The following is a 17,015-nucleotide window of genomic DNA, read 5'->3' on the forward strand; positions in this document are numbered from 1 at the left end:
ATATCTATAACTCAATGAGTACTTCAGAATGCAAGTTGACGAGCAGATTAAAATACAATGTAAAGTCTTATTTACTTCATGATCTTACGTGAACACTGAACAGTCACGTTAATAGTGAACGGTTGTTGTGGCATAAGGTTATGCCTAATTTGACCGCCTGCTGTACAGTATTCATTCGGCTAGATCTCCCGCGGTTGGTGCCACATGACTCCCCGACAGCTCTCATCTTCACATACTCATCGTATTGCTTCAGCAAAATGTCATGGACAAGGAAAAAGACAATAGGGCCTGCACCACCTCAACCTTCTTTCACGCCCAAGTTTCCAGAGCTACATGAGGAAAAGCGGGCTTCTAATAATGGCCGGGGCACTGATGATGCTCTCACTGTGACCCGAATCCTTGAAGCAGCCGATATCCCATGCTGTATAGTCAGTACATGTGCTCTCATATTTTACGGAGCAGCCAGAGTGCGTCACGTATGTTTTTCGGTCACTCAAATATGGATGATTTCGTTGACGCCCAATAGCACTGGGAAATCTGTGTCCCGACACATCTCGTTGATAAAGCGGTAGCATTGTTACAGTCAGAACCTCATTGTGCCAGTTACCACCTCGCGGAACCCTGGGACACACCAAGCTCATCTCTATTGCATACTTGGCACCGGTTCAAACATAATGAAACCGACTTTTGCTTTGTCATTGTTCCCGACAGGGATGTCCACATTGTCTGTGAACCCCCCAACTTCACTCGCAGCCTTCGAGGACTACCTTATCCCAGACTAGACGTCTTTATACAAAGCTGTCTAGACTCTGGAGATGAACTACAGCTCTGCGATGTGATTGACGGTACTGACTTGCCGGAGGAATGGGGAGAAAAGAACCTTGAACTAGACGGTACAAACGACGTCGAATGGGCTAATGAAGCAACTAGGAGGAGTGATGAATACAAAGGCGGGAAGTATCCCAACTGGTCGCCTTTTGCATGCAATCGAAGAAGCAGAAGAGCTATGTGGCAGTCCTACGTACGAACAAAGAGGGATAGAATGGATTGGACCAAGCCGAGCCATGTGTTTACTACCCAGTATCATATTATCGATACTCCAGATTCGTGGACTGTTCTCTCAGATGATTACTAGAAGCAAGGAAGACGGGAAACATGGCTGCACTTACCAGTTATACAGACTCACCGCAGTAGGCCTTACGCGACGTTTTATGGACAGACCGGTATTGCTAAGAAGTCCATTCGGTCTCGACTTTGACCTTGCACAAGCGTAATCGGTACTCGAACTTTATCTCTTGTGTGTTTAAGCCCATCAAAACCATCACCAATCGCCCACGTCCTTCACAATGTCTCAACCAATCACCACCACCCTCACCACCATCCAGGCCAGTGTGTAATTTTCGCTGGAAGCGGACCTGGGGAGCTCACGGCCTTGATCCTAAAAGACAAAGCACTGAGGTAAATTTAGTATAGCTTAGGTAACTTTGTAAGACTTTATAAATATCCTTGCATTCAGAAAAGAATGTTCGTGGACATTGCTCTCTCAAACCAGTCGTTTTGATGTAAGCATATATGCTGCGATATCTAAAATCGTCACTCAGCCATTGTTAAAAGAAGGGGCCCTCGAACTTATCACGCCTCATTTCGGAACAACTCAATAATCACAAGTGCCAATCATTGCCTTGACTTGCCAGGTCGAAGGAAGCTCCCGTACATAGATGAAAGGAAAGAAAGCGATTAGACTATTTGGATATAATTTCCCTATTCAGAAAAAATGGAAGGGACATCGGAGAGTAGAGTGAGCGTCTGTCGAAGAAGTGGCACCGAGAGTTTTGCAAGGTATTCTAGATTAAAAAGTGTGATAAGACGGTTCGCAAGGAGATAAAAGGGTCCTTCAACTAGAGTAGAAGATGAGATGGTAAAAAGCAAAGGGGCGCATGTCTTGCAGCTTGGACTCGAACCTGTGATACTAATGACAAAAAAAGCGAAGGGAGCGTTCTGGGATTCCGGACTCCCCGCTCGACCATGTTAGTAATTGGGTATATCCAATATTTGGTGTGTGCAACTACTTCGCTGGTGGCCAAATCTTTTGTTTTGGTATATAAGGGTATGTAGGTCGCTCTTAGAGTTATGTGCGTGAACCTACTGCTCGTGGCTCCGGGGCTGTGGCCTGGGGGTACGCGAAGAAACAAGAGAATGTATAACATTAGTATGTTAGTTACGATTGGGGAACTCTCATATTTATATTAGATACACCAAAAAAAGAAGAATGAGTAAGGACATGTTATAATAGGAGCTCAGGAGTTCGAACATGCGATGTGACGAACAGCAAAAAGCGAAGGCAGCGAGGCGTTTGCTCCCCGCTGCGTTATACTTTTGCTTTGTATGTATTTCAGCTACTTCGCCGGGAGGAGTGTCTGAGATTGTAGTATATAAGCTTATGATCACTGTCCGTAAGGCTACGACTCTGAACTTACTGTTGGGGACACATGGGCAGGGGCTCGACAGAAGAAGTAAGGTATGTAGGCTCTATCACGGCATAATGCACTCTCAAAACCCAAGTCCAGCCAATTCAAGACCTTTGTGCATTTGAGGTGCTTAAATCGAAACATTATCGTTGCATCACTTTTGTTGATCTAGTTGTTCACGACCAACAGGTGCTGTATTCAGCCGCTTGTTCCGGTTGGCTCACACATCCTTCAGCCCCTCAACACCTCGGTATCAGTCCACTACAGGCCAAAGTACTGGGAGATCTGCATGAACTTTCATCACATCATACATCTCTTGCACAATTCCCAGGAATACTGCACCCCCAAATCATTATTCAAAGGTATGGCAAGCCATTCATTATATCCTTGGGGCTCAGGATGATAACCACCGATAGATATGAGCCATAACGATACCGAAACCCCGGAATATCTTTTCCTGGATATTCCTATGAAGCAGGTTCTCGAGCAAGATGGGATACAAGTTGAGGAGCCTTGGGGGCGTTTATATATTAATGCCATTCATGAAGGAAGGTTTGGAGACGTGATATGGGCTCGCTATCATATGCTGGGCGATGTGGAGGATGGAAAGGTTGAAGGCGAGGATATGACCGTGGCTGAGAGTATCAAGCAAGACGCAATCGGATATAAGCAGCATGACCGGGAGGACTTCGACAAGGCTGTGTCATTCTACGAGGAGCATATGAACAGCGGTGATGGACACCCTGAGGTTCTTGAGATCATCTTTGGGGTTGATAGAGAGGATGTCAGTGGGATCAAACTCCCTCCAGTTGGTTAAATACTTGACGAAAATAACAGAGTCGTGCTGTCAGGGTGATTGTTCTCGAGTTAACGCTGGACTCAACCGCAGCTTGACTGACGCTACCAATTGAGAGTGTTGTACATCGTGATAGAACCTAGAAAAGAAAAACAGAGTATACTGTAAGTGATGAAAAGAGGAAGAGCTAAAAGAAAGACAAAAAACTAGAATGTGATGGCCATCACAGGACTCGAACATAGAGTCATAAACACTGTAGGAAACGAAGGGTGGATCCGGGATTCCGGACTCCCGCTACACCAAGTGGTTCAGCTTGTGTTTCTTTTTAGCTACTTCGTTGAGTGTGATTGATTTAATTTGATATATAACGAAGCTTGCAGGCTGATGATGCTGGTTGTCTGGTCGAAAGGGATTGTTGCTGCCTGGGCGTGCAGGCAGCAGCCGAGGCGCAGCACAAGTGGCGACAAATGTCATTGGGTGGACAACTCAAGAGGCCTCGTTATAGTTTGTTTTGAGAAACTTGTTTACGCGGCTTCGCTTTCCTCAATGATGAAGAGAAGGCCCGTGTTGAACTGATGGTTGACTGATATGGGCCGTCTGGTCATAGCCTAGGGGGTTGGCTGTCTCCAGGCGGACAAGCACACGATCGCCAACATCACCACCTGACGACAACAACGTCACAGCTTACACCGCATAAGCGTAGAAGATCATGGGGAATGAAATGGTGTATTGAGGTGGTCTTGAATAAACTCCATATATCATCTATGGGCAAGTGTCTGTTCAGATGGGACAGCGAGCTAAACCCTGACTCAGACCAAGAGAATTCCTTTCTCGATGAACTACGAGCCTTGAACTGTTCAAGACTCAGAATTACAGTATCAGGGATGAAAAAAAGAGGTGGGTTTCGAACACAGGCAAAAAGACAAGGAGTGGGTAGCGGGAGAGAGAGTTTTTAGGAGCGGATTTTAGAATTCATAGGTTCTAGGACGTATGCCGCTACACCACTCCTTGTCGAAAGAGGTATACTAATTCTAATATTTAACACTCTACCCCGGCTGACCTGCGAGGTAGTTGCGTTCAAGTGAGCGAGCCTGCCACTTAAACCACATCACGCAACTTACCGGGTCTTGTCAACAGGACGACCAAACAATACCCCTGAGTTCACTTCATCATTATATAGAACCTGATTGTTAGCTTAGAAGACGAGCTCGGAGTTGGAAACAAACCATAGCAAAAAGAAATGCCATATAAGAAATGATGGCAGCAGAGAGAAAAGGGGCAAGGAGTAAAACGGAAGCGTTCTGGGCAGCTCGAAGGAGGGAAAGTTCACGGGTCAGCCGGATAACCTAAAGATATTAGATATAGCGGCAAGAGTGGTACAGGGTCGGAGGGAAGGCCGGAGGGACGATTCGTAGGCTCGGAGGATACCACTATACCACTCTTCACTGGGGGTACAGAGAGTGTTTTTTGCATATAAGGGTATGTGGTCAGGTCTCGGACACAAGACCCTGGTGCTGATAGGCTGTCATTCTAGGCGGGGCAAAGTATGCCTCTGCCTAACTCACCTGTGGTCCTCCCCTTTTGCCGCCTTTTCTGGCTTGGCCTCATGCTGAATCTGTCTTGAAGGCTTCCACGTAAAGAGCCAAAGCTTGAACTGTCCTTCTTGAAGCGTTCCCAAGTCACACCTGAGTCTCGACTTTGTCCAAACGAGGCCAAGCAGGTGTAGACCCTTTCTCGCAGTACACTTGCGGTGACCTTCTTTGAAGACCATAGACTCGACTGGCCAACAAGTAGAAGGACTGGCAAAAAGGAAAAGAACAGTGGGTACTGTTCAACTCAAGCAAAAAGCGAGGAGTGGTGGTCGTGGGAGAAGAGGGAATTGTAGGAGCGGACTCAAGAGTTTTTAGGTTCATAGGTTATAGGACGGATACCACTACACCACTCCTCACTGAAGAATGTGGATGTGATTTTGACATATAAGGGGTAGAGTCGAGAACTGGTGCTGTCTAGAGGGGCAAAAAAGAATGTCGCGGAAGACACTCGAAGTCGCGACTCTGGCAAAAAACAAAGAGCGGGGCCTAGTGGGTTGAGAGAGTTTATAGGAGAGGGTTTGAAGATTTTAGGTTAATAGGATGCGGATTCCCACTAGACCACACGCTCTTTGTTACAGACCATATGTGTGGTTTTGGTATATAAGGGGTAGGTGGCCATGTCGTGTCAGATGGCGGATCGTCGACGCAGCGCCCCCTATCACTGGCAAGAGTGTCCTTATGTGGTGTATGATCATGTTCTAAATCGTGATGGTAAAAGGGGGATGCCATCGCTGAGGACGAGGCCTGTAGATAGGATCATCGTCAAGTACTGGTCTGCCAAGGGTGCGAAATCGAGGACCAAAAAGGGGATCCCTGTAGGAGAGGATTCGAAGTCGGGAGCCCTGCCAAAAAGCGAGGAGTGGGCAGTGGGGTGAGAGGTTTTTTAGGTGCGGATTTAAGACTTTAGGTTTGGTAGGTAACGTATTCCCACTACACCACTCCTCGCTGATGGTAAACAGAGTAATTTTGGCATATAAGGGGGAGGTGGCTGGTGTCCGTCTTGTCATGTGTCCATCAATCCACACCATGTCGACAAGTGTGCCCATTGCTTGACGGATGTATCCACGTTGACAGCATTTCGGTTCGCGATGGATGTTTTTGTTCAAGTGGATGAGAACCAAGGCGTGCGATGAATGTCCGAAATGTCATCGAAGAACACGTTCGAGTATGACGTCGAATGGCAAAAAGGTGATGTCGATGTCAAGACGGAGGAATCGGTGTCGAAGGGAGAACTCGAAATCGTGAACTTCGGCAAAAAACAAGGAGCAGGCAGCAGGGTGAGAGAGGTTATAGGTGCGGAAGAGAGACTTTAGGTTAATAGGTTGCGTATTCACACTACACCACTCCTTGCCGAGGGTAAACTGAGTGTTTTTGGTATAAAAGGGGTAGGCAGCAGAGACTGTATCGCGTGCCTCCCCCATAAGTTCCACACAACGCCACAACAAGCACGGGCGGGACTCACAGTAGGCAGAGCACTCACGGCAGGTGCAGTACTAGAATGCTGTGCCCACGTTGCTTGAAGACACTCTGACCTGATCTCAACATTCTTCGACCATTTGGTAAGGTATGGCAGCATAGAGCTGAGCCCCTTTTCGGCAAAAATGAGAGGTGCACAATTTCAGGTCTGTTTTGCTGCCAGTATCCACAGGTTGTGTGCGTCGCAGTTTTGAGTCGTCACTTGGGATGTCGTGGAACAAAAAGAAGTTGAGCCTGTTGCTTGTTGAAGTAGTGTTCGAACTCGTGAACGGCAAAAATCGAAGAGCAGCCTAGTGGGTGGAGAATTTTAGGTGCGGAATGAGAGAAGGTTTATAGGTTCTAGGACGGATACCACTAGACCACTCTTCGACACGAGTAATAGAGTGGTTTTGGCATATAAGGGGTAGGGTGCAGTGCTGCGCTTTTGGCCAGGTCAGGGGCAACGCCAGACAAAGAGATCCGAGGGAAAAGAAAGTCCGAGTCAGTATTATCGTAGAATGGGGACCATCTTCGAATTGTGAAGAGCAAAAATGAAGATACTGTATGTTGTCTCGAACGTATGAACTGACAAAAACGAAGAGTGGCCTAATGGGTGAAGAATTTTAGGTGCGGATTGAAGAGAGTTCATAGGTTCTAGGACGGATACCACTAGACCACTCTTCGGTGAAGGGTAGTGTGTGATTTTGGCATATAAGGGGTAGGATGCCTTGCCGTACGTAATAGGTAGTGTCAAGTTGCAGAACCAGCACCAGACAAAGTGATCAAACTCGGAGGAAAAAGTCCAATCCGGTATTGTCATTATTCGAGAACCGTGGCGAAATCGTGAGAAGCAAAAAATGAAGACATCGTATCTTGCCTCGAACGTACGAACTGGCAAAAACGAAGAGTGGCCTAGTGGGAGACTGTTTTTAGGTGCGGTATAGAGTTTATAGGTTTTAGGTACGGTACCACTAGACCACTCTTCGTCGAGGATAACACTGTGCTTTTGGTATATAAGCGGTAGGTGTTGACTGTCCCCATCAGAACCTCAATGCCCCTTCGTCAAACAAATCGATGGCATATGAAAGGAAAGTCCGATCAAGTGTTGCCACAATCTAGCAAACTTTCGCACATGATTATGTCGCAAAAAGAACAACAAAAACGAGGAGTGGCCCGGCGGGAGGAGGATTCGTAGGTTCAGAGGTTCGGGACACTGATAGAACACTCTTCGGTGAAGGGTAGTGCGCGATTTTGACATATAGGGGGCTAGGTATCAACTATCCCCATCAGAGCCTCATGGCCCCTGTGTTAACAGAGCGATGACATCTAAAAGAAAGCCCAAGTCGATATCGCTGCAATCCGGGGATTGTTATCGTATCGGTGGGTCGTAAAAAGAATAGCATCAAGTACTCATTCGAACTCCTGAACAGCAAAACGAAGAGTGGCCCAGCGGGAGAGGGATTTTTAGGTGCGGATTTGTAGAGATTTTAGGTTCAAGGTTCTAGGATCTAGGACGGATACCGCTAGACCACTCTTCGGTGAAGGGTAGTGTGTGTTTTTGACATATAAGGGGTAGGGACGAGGGGCCGTACTGCCAGCGCCGTAGTGGCGATTGAGGCTCATCTGACCCAACTCCTCCAGGCACCCATCCACGAAGTGACCAAGCACTGGACAAGAACCGACACATTCCCTGGGGGTTCTCTTGTACACTGCCATAATGCCATAAGTGGAATCAGAACCCAACCTTTTCATCATCAACAATGTCTGGTCTTCGTATTACTCCATGGCAGTTGGCATGGACTGACTGTCGTACCCCTGAGTCGATATCTTCGTCACCCAAAATTATTGTTCTGTTATTGACAAGCAAAAAAGGAATGGTCATGTTGCGGTTGCTGTGTTTTTTGTATGATCCAGCAAAAACGAAGAGTGGTGCAGTGGGAGAAGGAATTGTAGGAGCGGAGTTTAGAGATTTTAGGTTATGGTCTTAGGATCTAGGACGGATACCACTACACCACTCTTCGGTGAAGGATATGATGTGGTTTTGACATATAAGGTGAGGGGTGTCCAGTCGGTACCGATGCCTAAGGTGTAAGCCACCCTCAAGATGCAGAGCGTCTCAGCCTCCCGGGCCCACCCCTGAACAGGACCTGCCTGTCGGCGATGGATTCGGAACATGACCTGCACTTTGTAATGCCGTTGGTGTTTTCCGTCGTATGGGCTTACATGACGATCTCATTGTCCTGTCTCATGTCGACCACGAGTCCTTCTCTATTGATCAGAAATAAGATGGTGCCGACTCCATATCACTGTCGCTTGTTGCTGAGCATCGCTTGGCGGTATTGCTGGTTGGGGGGAGCAAAAAGAAAGGTCATCGTGCGGCCATGCTGAAATTGTGCCATCCAGCAAAAACGAAGAGTGGTACAGTGGGAGAAGGAGGAATTGTAGGAGCGGATTTTAGAGATTTTAGGTTTATGATCTTAGGATCTAGGACGGATACCACTGTACCACTCTTCGGTAAGGGTAAGAGAGTGATTTTGGTATACAAGCGGCAGATGCCCAAGTCCCGTTTAACGCCAGAATACCCAGAAAATCGACCAACAAATCGGACCGGGTTAGAAAGTATGTCTGTTGTCCAAATGAAAGTCGTCGATGTCGTGAGATGTCGTATTCGTTTGTTTATATTCATCCCTGCGTTTGAACGCCCTGAAGCCTGGAAGGAAATGAGAAGAAAACGAGTCGACTAGAAAGATCGAGATGCCAAAAAGAAAGTCTAACCAAATGGCAAAAAAGAAGAATGGTGTAGTGGGTGAGAATGGTCTTAGGAGCGGATTTTAGAGATTTTAGGTGACCTTAGGAGTTTAGGGCGTATACCACTACACCATTCTCCGATGGGGGTATAGAAAGTGATTTTGGTATATAAAGGTAAACTCCCCGGAGCCCCTCGGACACTCTCAGTAAGTGACGTACTCGGAACGTGTCGCTGGGTTCGAACGTGCTGAAAATTGGTGAAATAAATCCGGGAAAAAGGACGCATAAGAAATAGTCTCAGCAAAAATGAAGTTGATTTAACCAGCAAAAGCGAAGAATGGTGTAGCGGGAGAATGGTCTTAGGAGCGGATTTTAGAGATATTAGGTGACCTTAGGAGTTTAGGAGCGTATACCGCTACACCACTCTTCGGTGAGGATATAGCTAGAGATTTTGGTATATAAAGGTAAACCCCTCCAGAGTACGTATCGTCATGGCAAGGTATCGCTGCGTTCGAACGTCATCAGAAGTTGACCAGATAAATCCGAGAAAAAAAGAGGTTAGATGTCGAGACCAGATGAACAAAAAGTTGAGTCGATTGGCAAAAACCGAAGAGTGGTGTAGTGGGAGAATGACCATAGGAGCGGATAGAAGAATTTTTAGGTGATTATAGGAGTTTAGGAGTGTATACCACTACACCACTCTTCGGTACTGGTATAGAAAGTGATTTTGACATATAAAGGTAGACCCCTCAGAGGTACATGTCGCTGCGTTCGAACGTCGCGAAATTTGGCGAAATAAATACAGGGGGGAAAACAGATCCGGGCCGGCGACAAGAATCCGAGCCAACTGGCAAAAACCGAAGAGTGGTGTAGTGGGAGAATGATTATAGGAGCGGATTTTAGAGATTTTAGGTGATCATAGGAGATCTAGGAGCGTATACCACTACACCACTCGTCGGTATGGGTATTGGGCGATTTTTGGTATATAAGGGTAGACACGACCGTGCTGTCGAGGGCGCTGGGTGCAGTGGGCGAGGTTCGGGTAGCGAAGCGTGAACGAAGAACGTTTCCGTGCATTCGGGGGGCGAATGAGAGAGGTCGCGACAGCGTGAATGTAGTCCGTGTGACTCTTCGGGATGAGTCGTCAAAAGCGTATTCGATTTCTTGAGAATTCCATGATCACTTGATCACAAACGTATTCGTCGAAAATGTTCGTCGTATTTGTCGTCGCAGCATTTCGTCGTGGAAAGAAAAGTTGAAGCTATCATGATTAACCCCACCTCAAATAATAATTTACAGGACGTATGTCAAATGCCGGAGCTTTCTTTTTTCCGCCCCCGCCGTTAGTCTCTGAGCTTCCTGGAGCTTCCTTGGCGGTAGCCCACTACTAGCGCGAGTACGTAGACGTCATCGCCTCAAGCCAACTGTCCATCGTCAAAAACGCGACCAAGGCCAGTCTGGCGCCACTTCTTGCAAACCTTCTCACTCTCTCTACACCAGTCATTGACCTCTCCTAATGCTGTGGCTCTTTTGAGAACCTTGTTCATAATGGTTACTACTCGACGTGCTGCGAGGGCGGCTGCTGAAGCGAACGATACGGTTATGGATTCTCCCTCGAGATCAACTTCGACGCCTCGCTCGTCTCCTTTCCTGCCGACACCTCTAGAGAGAGCTGGACTTGTGTTGTTTCCAGCTCTTTTGATCTTCGGAACTATCTTCTCTATACTCTCGCCGCAGACGCGCGCAGCACCGTACGATCCTATCGCGCAGTCGCACCTCCAAGATCCTAGCGTTTCTCCGAGCTACTTCGCGCGCAAGTCCAATATTTTCAACGTTCTCTTTGTCAAGCGAGGCTGGGCATGGATCACTGTTGCATTCTTTGTCTTTATCTTCAGCCATCCTAGCACCACCGACACAGGACGACGTGTTCGCGCGAGTCTGCGATGGGTTGCTGTAACAACAATGTGGTTCCTCGTTACGCAGTGGTGCTTTGGGCCTGCTCTGATTGACCGTGGTTTCCGATGGACAGGTGGCCGCTGCGAGCTCGCTAGAAGGGAGGTCGAATTCGGTTCGGATACTGTTGGTGACAAGGTCACGGCAGTGGCCTGTAAAGCTGCCGGTGGAAAATGGAAGGGAGGTCATGACATATCGGGCCACGTCTTCCTCCTGACACTAGGTACTGCGTTTCTCATGCAAGAGGTTGGTTGGGCTGTGTTGAGATGGTCTGGCAAGCGAAACGAGGAGCGATGCGTTGTTATGACCGACGGAGCTCTCAAGAGCGCTAATGTCGAATCTGATACATCTCTGGGCGAAGGTTCCGAGCGACCTGCACTGGGACTGGGCGGCAAGTTCGCTGTAGGTGTCATGGGACTGAGTGCTTGGATGCTACTCATGACGGCCATTTACTTCCACACATGGTTCGAGAAGGTGAGCAAAGCCCGTGTAGTCTCTCACTTTGTAATTGCTAACGACTCCTAGTTTACTGGACTCTTGACCGCGGTGATGGCCTTTTACGTGGTGTACATTGTGCCTCGCTTTGTACCTGCTGTAAGACAGGTCATTGGTCTTCCTGGCATATAGAAAGAGGCAGGGTGTGATGAGCTATGAGTGATGCAGGCGGAGTATATAGATGTAAGATAGAACGAATTGCATAATCCCACTGTAGTAGCATCAACTGGTTCTTTACAGGTTTGTTTCATGTCATTTCGTATCGCTATACTTCATCAACGACAGATGAACAACTCCAGGCCTGCCGACCAATGTCCATTGTGACGTCACACTATAGTCTCGTCATATCCAGGCACATGCTCTAACTTTTTGTCCGGCTATTTATCTCCTTCGTCGAGCCGGTGATTTCGTCTTCTTGAACTCATCCTTAATGTCATCCAACAGTCCGTCAACCGTCAAAACATCCACAGCAACACCAGCAAGACCCTTAGCGACCATGAGAGCCTTCTCGAAAGCAGGCTTGCTTCCCGCTGCGACTTCGAAGGGCGCAGTGTGAGGGCCACTCTTTGGAACAGTTCCATTAGCAAAGGTGATCTGGAACATTGGGCTAATAGCAGGGAAGTCCTGGCTGATATTGCCTTGGTCAGTTGAACCACCGGGCTCTCGCATCTTGTCGACATCAGCATCGGGGAGGTCACCGCCAAGCTCTTCGAACCAGCGTGTGTATGATGCAGCGAGTCCGTCGTTGTTGTTCATATTGGCATAGCCGTATGGTCGTGTTGTAAAGTTCATCTTAGCGCCTGTGCCAAGAGCTCCGGCTTTGAAGCAGTTGTACACACGGTCTGAGAGTTCCTCCAATTGCTCCTCGTTCGCGGCGCGAAGCTGGTAGCTTCCCGATGCATCAGCAGGAATGACGTTGATACGAGTTCCCGCTGAGTGGATGATCCCATGAACACGGTCAGTCGTGCGCATTTGTTGGCGCATGTAGGACAGAGCGCTGTTGGCAAGGAGGAGTGCGTCTTGTGCGTTGATGCCCTCCCAAGGCCCGGCTGCAGCATGGGCTTCACGACCTATGTACTCAACATCGACACGATCTGTTGACTGAGCCAGCATGTACGGTGTGTCGGGGCCGTTGCTGGGATGGGAGATCAGAGAGATGTCAATCTTGGCATCCTTGAAGACACCGGCTTCGAGCATCTTGACCTTTCCACCGAGAGATTCTTCAGCTGGCGTGCCAAAGAGAATGACCTTGCCCCCGAGCTTCTCCTTGCGCATGATCTCAGCGGTTGCAAGAGCACCACCTAGCGATGCTGTCGCAATCAAGTTATGGCCACAGGCATGTCCCAGTCCCTCCAGCGCATCGTACTCGGCATTGAAGCTCACAACAGGACCATCACCTGAGCCATCAAACACGGCCATGAAAGCAGTGTCGATGCCACCAACTGTATCGGTCACGTTCCATCCCTTCTGCTTCTTCATGAACGATGTGAGAAGCTTGTGGGCCTTGAACTCTTTGTATCCAAGCTCAGGATTGTCGTGGATGTTCTTGTTGATTGACCAGAGCTCTTTATCGAGTGAGTCGACGTAGTCTGAGACTGCGTCTGTGTATGGACTTGTGGCATTCTTCTTTTGGCGTGGTTCAAGGGTGGTTTGTAGTGATGATGCTGGGGCTGCTAGGAGTGTGAGGCCAAACGCGAAGGCCGCGAGGCCTCTGGCATGATCTAGACAGACCATTATAATGTCTTGCTCTTCGATATGTATTGAGTTCAATTAGAACCGCCGGTTGGAGTTTAATTTCTGCGTTCCAATGATCCTGAGTATCACCTCGAACCTGGACAATGTGTAACAGATTGTCCGTCGCATCGCGTACATGGCAATCGCCCGATCTTATATGCTACAGCCACTCTGATCTCCAGTGTTACTCAGTTAGGCGAACCACGATTGACGGTATTCTTGTTATCACTTCTTTTGGCAGTATCTCAATTGCTCCTCAGTCTAGGACCTAGAATTGTTGCCCGAGACTCCACCTCGCAAATCCCCCGCCCAAGAAGTTATATAGTTACCTTCCTAACTGGGGTACCAATTAAGCAAATCTTTAGAGTTATCAGTTAGTTGAACCTGGGTCGTATCGTCACCCCGCTTCGTGGGTCTCTTATTCCCTGCGATGAGTTCGTCTATGTAACCATAGCCTTGATATCGATAGCCGATGCGGCACCGACCAAGGATCTGATTACCGGGATGAGGATTGCAAGCTTCCGAGGATTTGAGTAACTATTATGGTGTTCTCCATAACTTCTCCATTGCCGTGGTCTAAAGCCGGCCAGGATCCGCGGCAATATTGACCGCCGTTTGTCGACAATGTGGGATTTGTGTCTGAGGCGAATTTATATATATACTCTCCGGGGGATTATTACATATCATGGTCGATCCAAAGGAGGTGCTAGTATCTTGTACCAGGAGGTGAGCTCTGAAGTTAAAAGGTAGAGGCAGTCATCATTTATTCTGGTCACTAAGTAGTTATGGCCAGTAAGTAGTTATCCAATGGGCCATCTCTAAACATGTCACAGATGCCAAAGTAGATCAAAAGGGCGGCGTCAGCCGTTATATCACCCGGGACTCATGTTAGTTGCCTCGAAATCATGATTCAATACTCATTTCAGATGGGCTCTCCGTGAAGTATGAGATGAAAGAACTCGACAGTTCACAAAGGCGTACACACCTTTTGGTCCTCAATGGGCAGATTTGCGCTCACCGAGTCGTCCTCCGTGAAATCTTCATCTGCGATGATTGACATGTCCGATACCGTCTCTTCTGATGCTGGGCAAGACATGGAATAGGGTCTCTCAGATGATACATACGCACGTAACTCCCAATCATCCCAGTATTCTTCTTCAATGCTCTCAACAGGAAAGACGTAGGTATCTGCCTCTACACTAAGACTATTCTCCAAGCAAACCGTGACGGGCATGACTGCTCGCCGAGAACTGTTGTAGTGAAATTCCTGACATTGCTCTAGGGTCTCGCAGCTTAAGAGAAGACCCGGGAGCTCTTTGGGGGCAGGACACTGTGATCGAGAATACTTGATGGCACTCCCTTTGTATGGCAGGACTGTGAAGACTGTAGCAGGCTTTATCAAAGAAGAGATATACTCTGTGCTGGAGAAGGAGCCGGTCAGCTTGACAGATAGAGGTCTGCAGTGGTACTTGTCACTCCTGGTGATGAGAACAGGTTTGATTGATGGGGATTGCATGCTGATGGAGACCGGTGAGTCGTTAACTATGTTTCAGAGGCCAAGGGATGAGATCGATGGATAAACGCTTCAAAGGGGTGAAGTACAAAAGATACTGTGTTGATGAGCAGGAGTCAGAGTTATCAAGATTAGAAGTCAAGGCAATGATTTATACTTGAGAGTATTGTAAGCAAGTTCCTCCTCTGGTAAAACTTTTATTCAATTTTCACGTTATTCCTATAATAGCCTTGTGTATATAATACCTCTTTGCTCAGTTGAAAACCTGTGGTCTTTTGCAGCCAAAGAGCAGCTACTAGGTGACTAACCAACAAAGACAACAACATCTCAAAGATGACTTCAATGTACATTCTTAGTTATTTTGAATTGAATTACGGGACATAGAGCGGAGTTTACTATCAGAACCTATGGACTAATCACATCTAACAATCATCATCGCCAACTTGGTCATCTACCTTCACAAGAATCTTGCCCCTAGCATGAAGTCCGCCCAGCTTCCTATAAGCTTCCTTGGTCTCCTCAAACGGCCAAATACTATCTTTGACCAGTCTTATATCGCCACGGCCCAACATATCAGCCACAGCTTGACGGTCCTCAAGCGTAGGGCTCATCATGGAAGTACCCAGCCATCTTCGTCCAACACCACCGAGCCATGGTGATACTGGCCACCATTCGTTGAGCTTCATCTGCAGCACAGCGCGGAGGAAGTCTGGGACAAAGAAGGTAGGTGGTTTGATGCCGACGGAGGAATAGTTGCCATCGACTACGAGATAGGATGGTGAGGCGAGATATAGGGCTTGGTGGCCTAGGGTGTCGATGATGGTATTGAAGGGATTTGAAGAGAACTTTTCAGTGAGGTGGTTGGAAAGGGGGTCATGCTGAGTATAGTCGATAACCTGTCAGGTGAGTTTATTGGCATTCCGTTTCAAACAGGGCTTAACTCACCTCATCAGCGCCAAGGCTTTTGACCAACTCGACATTCGTCCCGCTGCATATGCCAACGATATATCCACCAGGCCCTACAACCTTTCGAAGCATTTGCACCACCAGAGAGCCGATTCCACCGCTTGCTGCATTGACTAAAACACGATCCCCTGTCTTTGCACCTGACTCGTTGACAAGTTGTCGTGCTGTCAAGCCTGGTAGTAAGCAACCAGCTCCATCGGCAAAGCTCACGCCCTCTGGTTTCTTCACAGCATATCTAGCTGGAATCCTGACATATTCAGCCAAGGCACCTGTTCCAGTAGGCAGAGTATGGCTAGCTGGTAGCATAGCAAGAACCTTGTCACCCTTATTGAATCTTTTCGACTGTGCTGATCCAGATTTATCGTCATGATGCCAGACATCGATCACTGTGCCTGAGAAGTCCATCTCAGGAACACAAGTTGGCTTTCGAATAAATGGTGGAATGAGAGTCATCTGAAATATGGCACCTGGATTCAAGCCTGCAAAGGCCACTTTGACAACAATCCATTCTTCTGGGTTCGGCACGTCCTTTGGTAGGGGGAGAGGAGGTGGTAAAGTTAGAATAGGTTGACTTCTAAGATTGAGGACGTCCCATGGTAGACCTCGCTCTGAGAATACCCAAGCTTTTGATTCTGCCATTTTGATGTGTTGTTGATGAGGGGTTTGTGAGACTGGAAGATGGGTATTGTGGCGGTTAAGCCAAGCTATGTTGGGCTTTCAGCCGCACTTGTTAGTTCAAACTGTCAGCTGTCATTCAACCTCGACCAGTCGGCACGATTCCGTTGCCAAGTCTGCTGCATCTTCACATAAGACGGGGTATTGGTATCCGATAACGTCCATGGTGCATTGGAGCATCGTCCATGAGCACTGTTCAAAGGGAACACTTAGCAGTCAATTTGTTGATATTTGACTGTTAAAGTGTCACAGCAGCATGGACAAGAATAGGAAAAATAAAATAAGATGAAAAACAGATATGGGATTGGGAGGATCATGATGCTGTTTTTGACATGGTGAAATAACGAATTGATCATGTTGAGTGGCTACCCTAGACATCCAGTAAACCTGACACTGACTGTGATCTGTCCTATTTGCACAATTGAAAGACGGATAGATTATGCATACTCCTGAAAGATAATCTTACTAGTGAAATCTATACCGTATGCCCACTGCTAGTTGGGAATTAGTTCGAGACAACATATCTGGGGCTTGATTGCAGCTAGCTCATTGGAGCGTTGGCGTAATTTGGACCTTAAATTGCATGGGGACAACAATCCAATTTGCCACAAAAGGAGAAG

At 47.6% G+C, this 17,015-nt stretch overlaps 9 protein-coding genes across 12 annotated transcripts; 4 read left to right on the forward strand and 5 right to left on the reverse strand.

The window, feature by feature from the left end:
- The first annotated feature begins 218 nt into the window (after positions 1-218).
- Positions 219-1,549, forward strand: FOXG_18292 (uncharacterized protein). 2 transcript variants are annotated; one of them, XM_018398354.1, is made up of 2 exons: positions 219-476; positions 527-1,549. In XM_018398354.1, exons 1-2 carry the CDS (start codon positions 258-260, stop codon positions 1,133-1,135), a joined length of 828 nt encoding a protein of 275 aa, XP_018235841.1. In that variant the 5' UTR covers positions 219-257; the 3' UTR covers positions 1,136-1,549. The 2 variants fall into 2 exon arrangements, with proteins under 2 accessions (XP_018235841.1, XP_018235842.1); XM_018398355.1 differs by having other exon boundaries at positions 219-467; positions 573-1,549.
- Positions 1,550-2,746: 1,197 nt separating this feature from the next.
- FOXG_02335 (uncharacterized protein) lies at positions 2,747-3,487 on the forward strand. The gene is made up of 2 exons (XM_018379741.1): positions 2,747-2,830; positions 2,885-3,487. Exons 1-2 carry the CDS (start codon positions 2,758-2,760, stop codon positions 3,283-3,285), a joined length of 474 nt encoding a protein of 157 aa, XP_018235843.1. The 5' UTR covers positions 2,747-2,757; the 3' UTR covers positions 3,286-3,487.
- Positions 3,488-3,976: 489 nt separating this feature from the next.
- Positions 3,977-6,659, reverse strand: FOXG_18293 (uncharacterized protein). Of its 2 annotated transcripts, XM_018398357.1 has the most exons (2): positions 4,491-6,659; positions 3,977-4,447 (listed from the first exon to the last, which is right to left on the reverse strand). In XM_018398357.1, the coding sequence occupies exon 1, from the start codon at positions 5,900-5,902 to the stop codon at positions 5,555-5,557; it is 348 nt and encodes a 115-aa protein (XP_018235845.1). In that variant the 5' UTR covers positions 5,903-6,659; the 3' UTR covers positions 3,977-4,447; positions 4,491-5,554. The 2 variants fall into 2 exon arrangements, with proteins under 2 accessions (XP_018235845.1, XP_018235844.1); XM_018398356.1 differs by having other exon boundaries at positions 3,977-6,659.
- FOXG_18294 (uncharacterized protein) lies at positions 5,990-6,169 on the forward strand (the record flags this gene model as incomplete). Its single annotated transcript, XM_018398358.1, has 1 exon — positions 5,990-6,169. One exon carries the CDS (start codon positions 5,990-5,992, stop codon positions 6,167-6,169), a length of 180 nt encoding a protein of 59 aa, XP_018235846.1.
- Positions 6,660-6,988: 329 nt separating the features above from the next.
- Positions 6,989-10,318, reverse strand: FOXG_18295 (uncharacterized protein). Its single transcript, XM_018398359.1, has 2 exons — positions 9,450-10,318; positions 6,989-9,160 (listed from the first exon to the last, which is right to left on the reverse strand). Exon 2 carries the CDS (start codon positions 8,995-8,997, stop codon positions 8,680-8,682), a length of 318 nt encoding a protein of 105 aa, XP_018235847.1. The 5' UTR covers positions 8,998-9,160; positions 9,450-10,318; the 3' UTR covers positions 6,989-8,679.
- Positions 10,319-10,461: 143 nt separating this feature from the next.
- Positions 10,462-13,394, forward strand: FOXG_02336 (uncharacterized protein). Its single transcript, XM_018379742.1, has 2 exons — positions 10,462-11,486; positions 11,538-13,394. The coding sequence occupies exons 1-2, from the start codon at positions 10,608-10,610 to the stop codon at positions 11,637-11,639; spliced, it is 981 nt and encodes a 326-aa protein (XP_018235848.1). The 5' UTR covers positions 10,462-10,607; the 3' UTR covers positions 11,640-13,394.
- FOXG_02337 (uncharacterized protein) lies at positions 11,717-13,514 on the reverse strand. Its single transcript, XM_018379743.1, has one exon. The coding sequence runs from the start codon at positions 13,239-13,241 to the stop codon at positions 11,889-11,891; it is 1,353 nt and encodes a 450-aa protein (XP_018235849.1). The 5' UTR covers positions 13,242-13,514; the 3' UTR covers positions 11,717-11,888.
- Positions 13,515-14,208: 694 nt separating this feature from the next.
- Positions 14,209-14,757, reverse strand: FOXG_18296 (uncharacterized protein; the record flags this gene model as incomplete). The annotated part of the gene is made up of 1 exon (XM_018398360.1): positions 14,209-14,757. One exon carries the CDS (start codon positions 14,755-14,757, stop codon positions 14,209-14,211), a length of 549 nt encoding a protein of 182 aa, XP_018235850.1.
- Positions 14,758-15,097: 340 nt separating this feature from the next.
- Positions 15,098-16,512, reverse strand: FOXG_02338 (uncharacterized protein; the record flags this gene model as incomplete). 2 transcript variants are annotated; one of them, XM_018379744.1, is made up of 2 exons in its annotated part: positions 15,700-16,512; positions 15,098-15,650 (listed from the first exon to the last, which is right to left on the reverse strand). In XM_018379744.1, the coding sequence occupies exons 1-2, from the start codon at positions 16,357-16,359 to the stop codon at positions 15,177-15,179; spliced, it is 1,134 nt and encodes a 377-aa protein (XP_018235851.1). In that variant the 5' UTR covers positions 16,360-16,512. The 2 variants fall into 2 exon arrangements, with proteins under 2 accessions (XP_018235851.1, XP_018235852.1); XM_018379745.1 differs by having other exon boundaries at positions 15,177-15,632; positions 15,700-16,390.
- Positions 16,513-17,015: the final 503 nt, after the last annotated feature.

Source organism: Fusarium oxysporum, chromosome 5 (genome assembly GCF_000149955.1).
Source record: "Fusarium oxysporum f. sp. lycopersici 4287 chromosome 5, whole genome shotgun sequence".
NCBI classification, from domain to species: domain Eukaryota; kingdom Fungi; phylum Ascomycota; class Sordariomycetes; order Hypocreales; family Nectriaceae; genus Fusarium; species Fusarium oxysporum.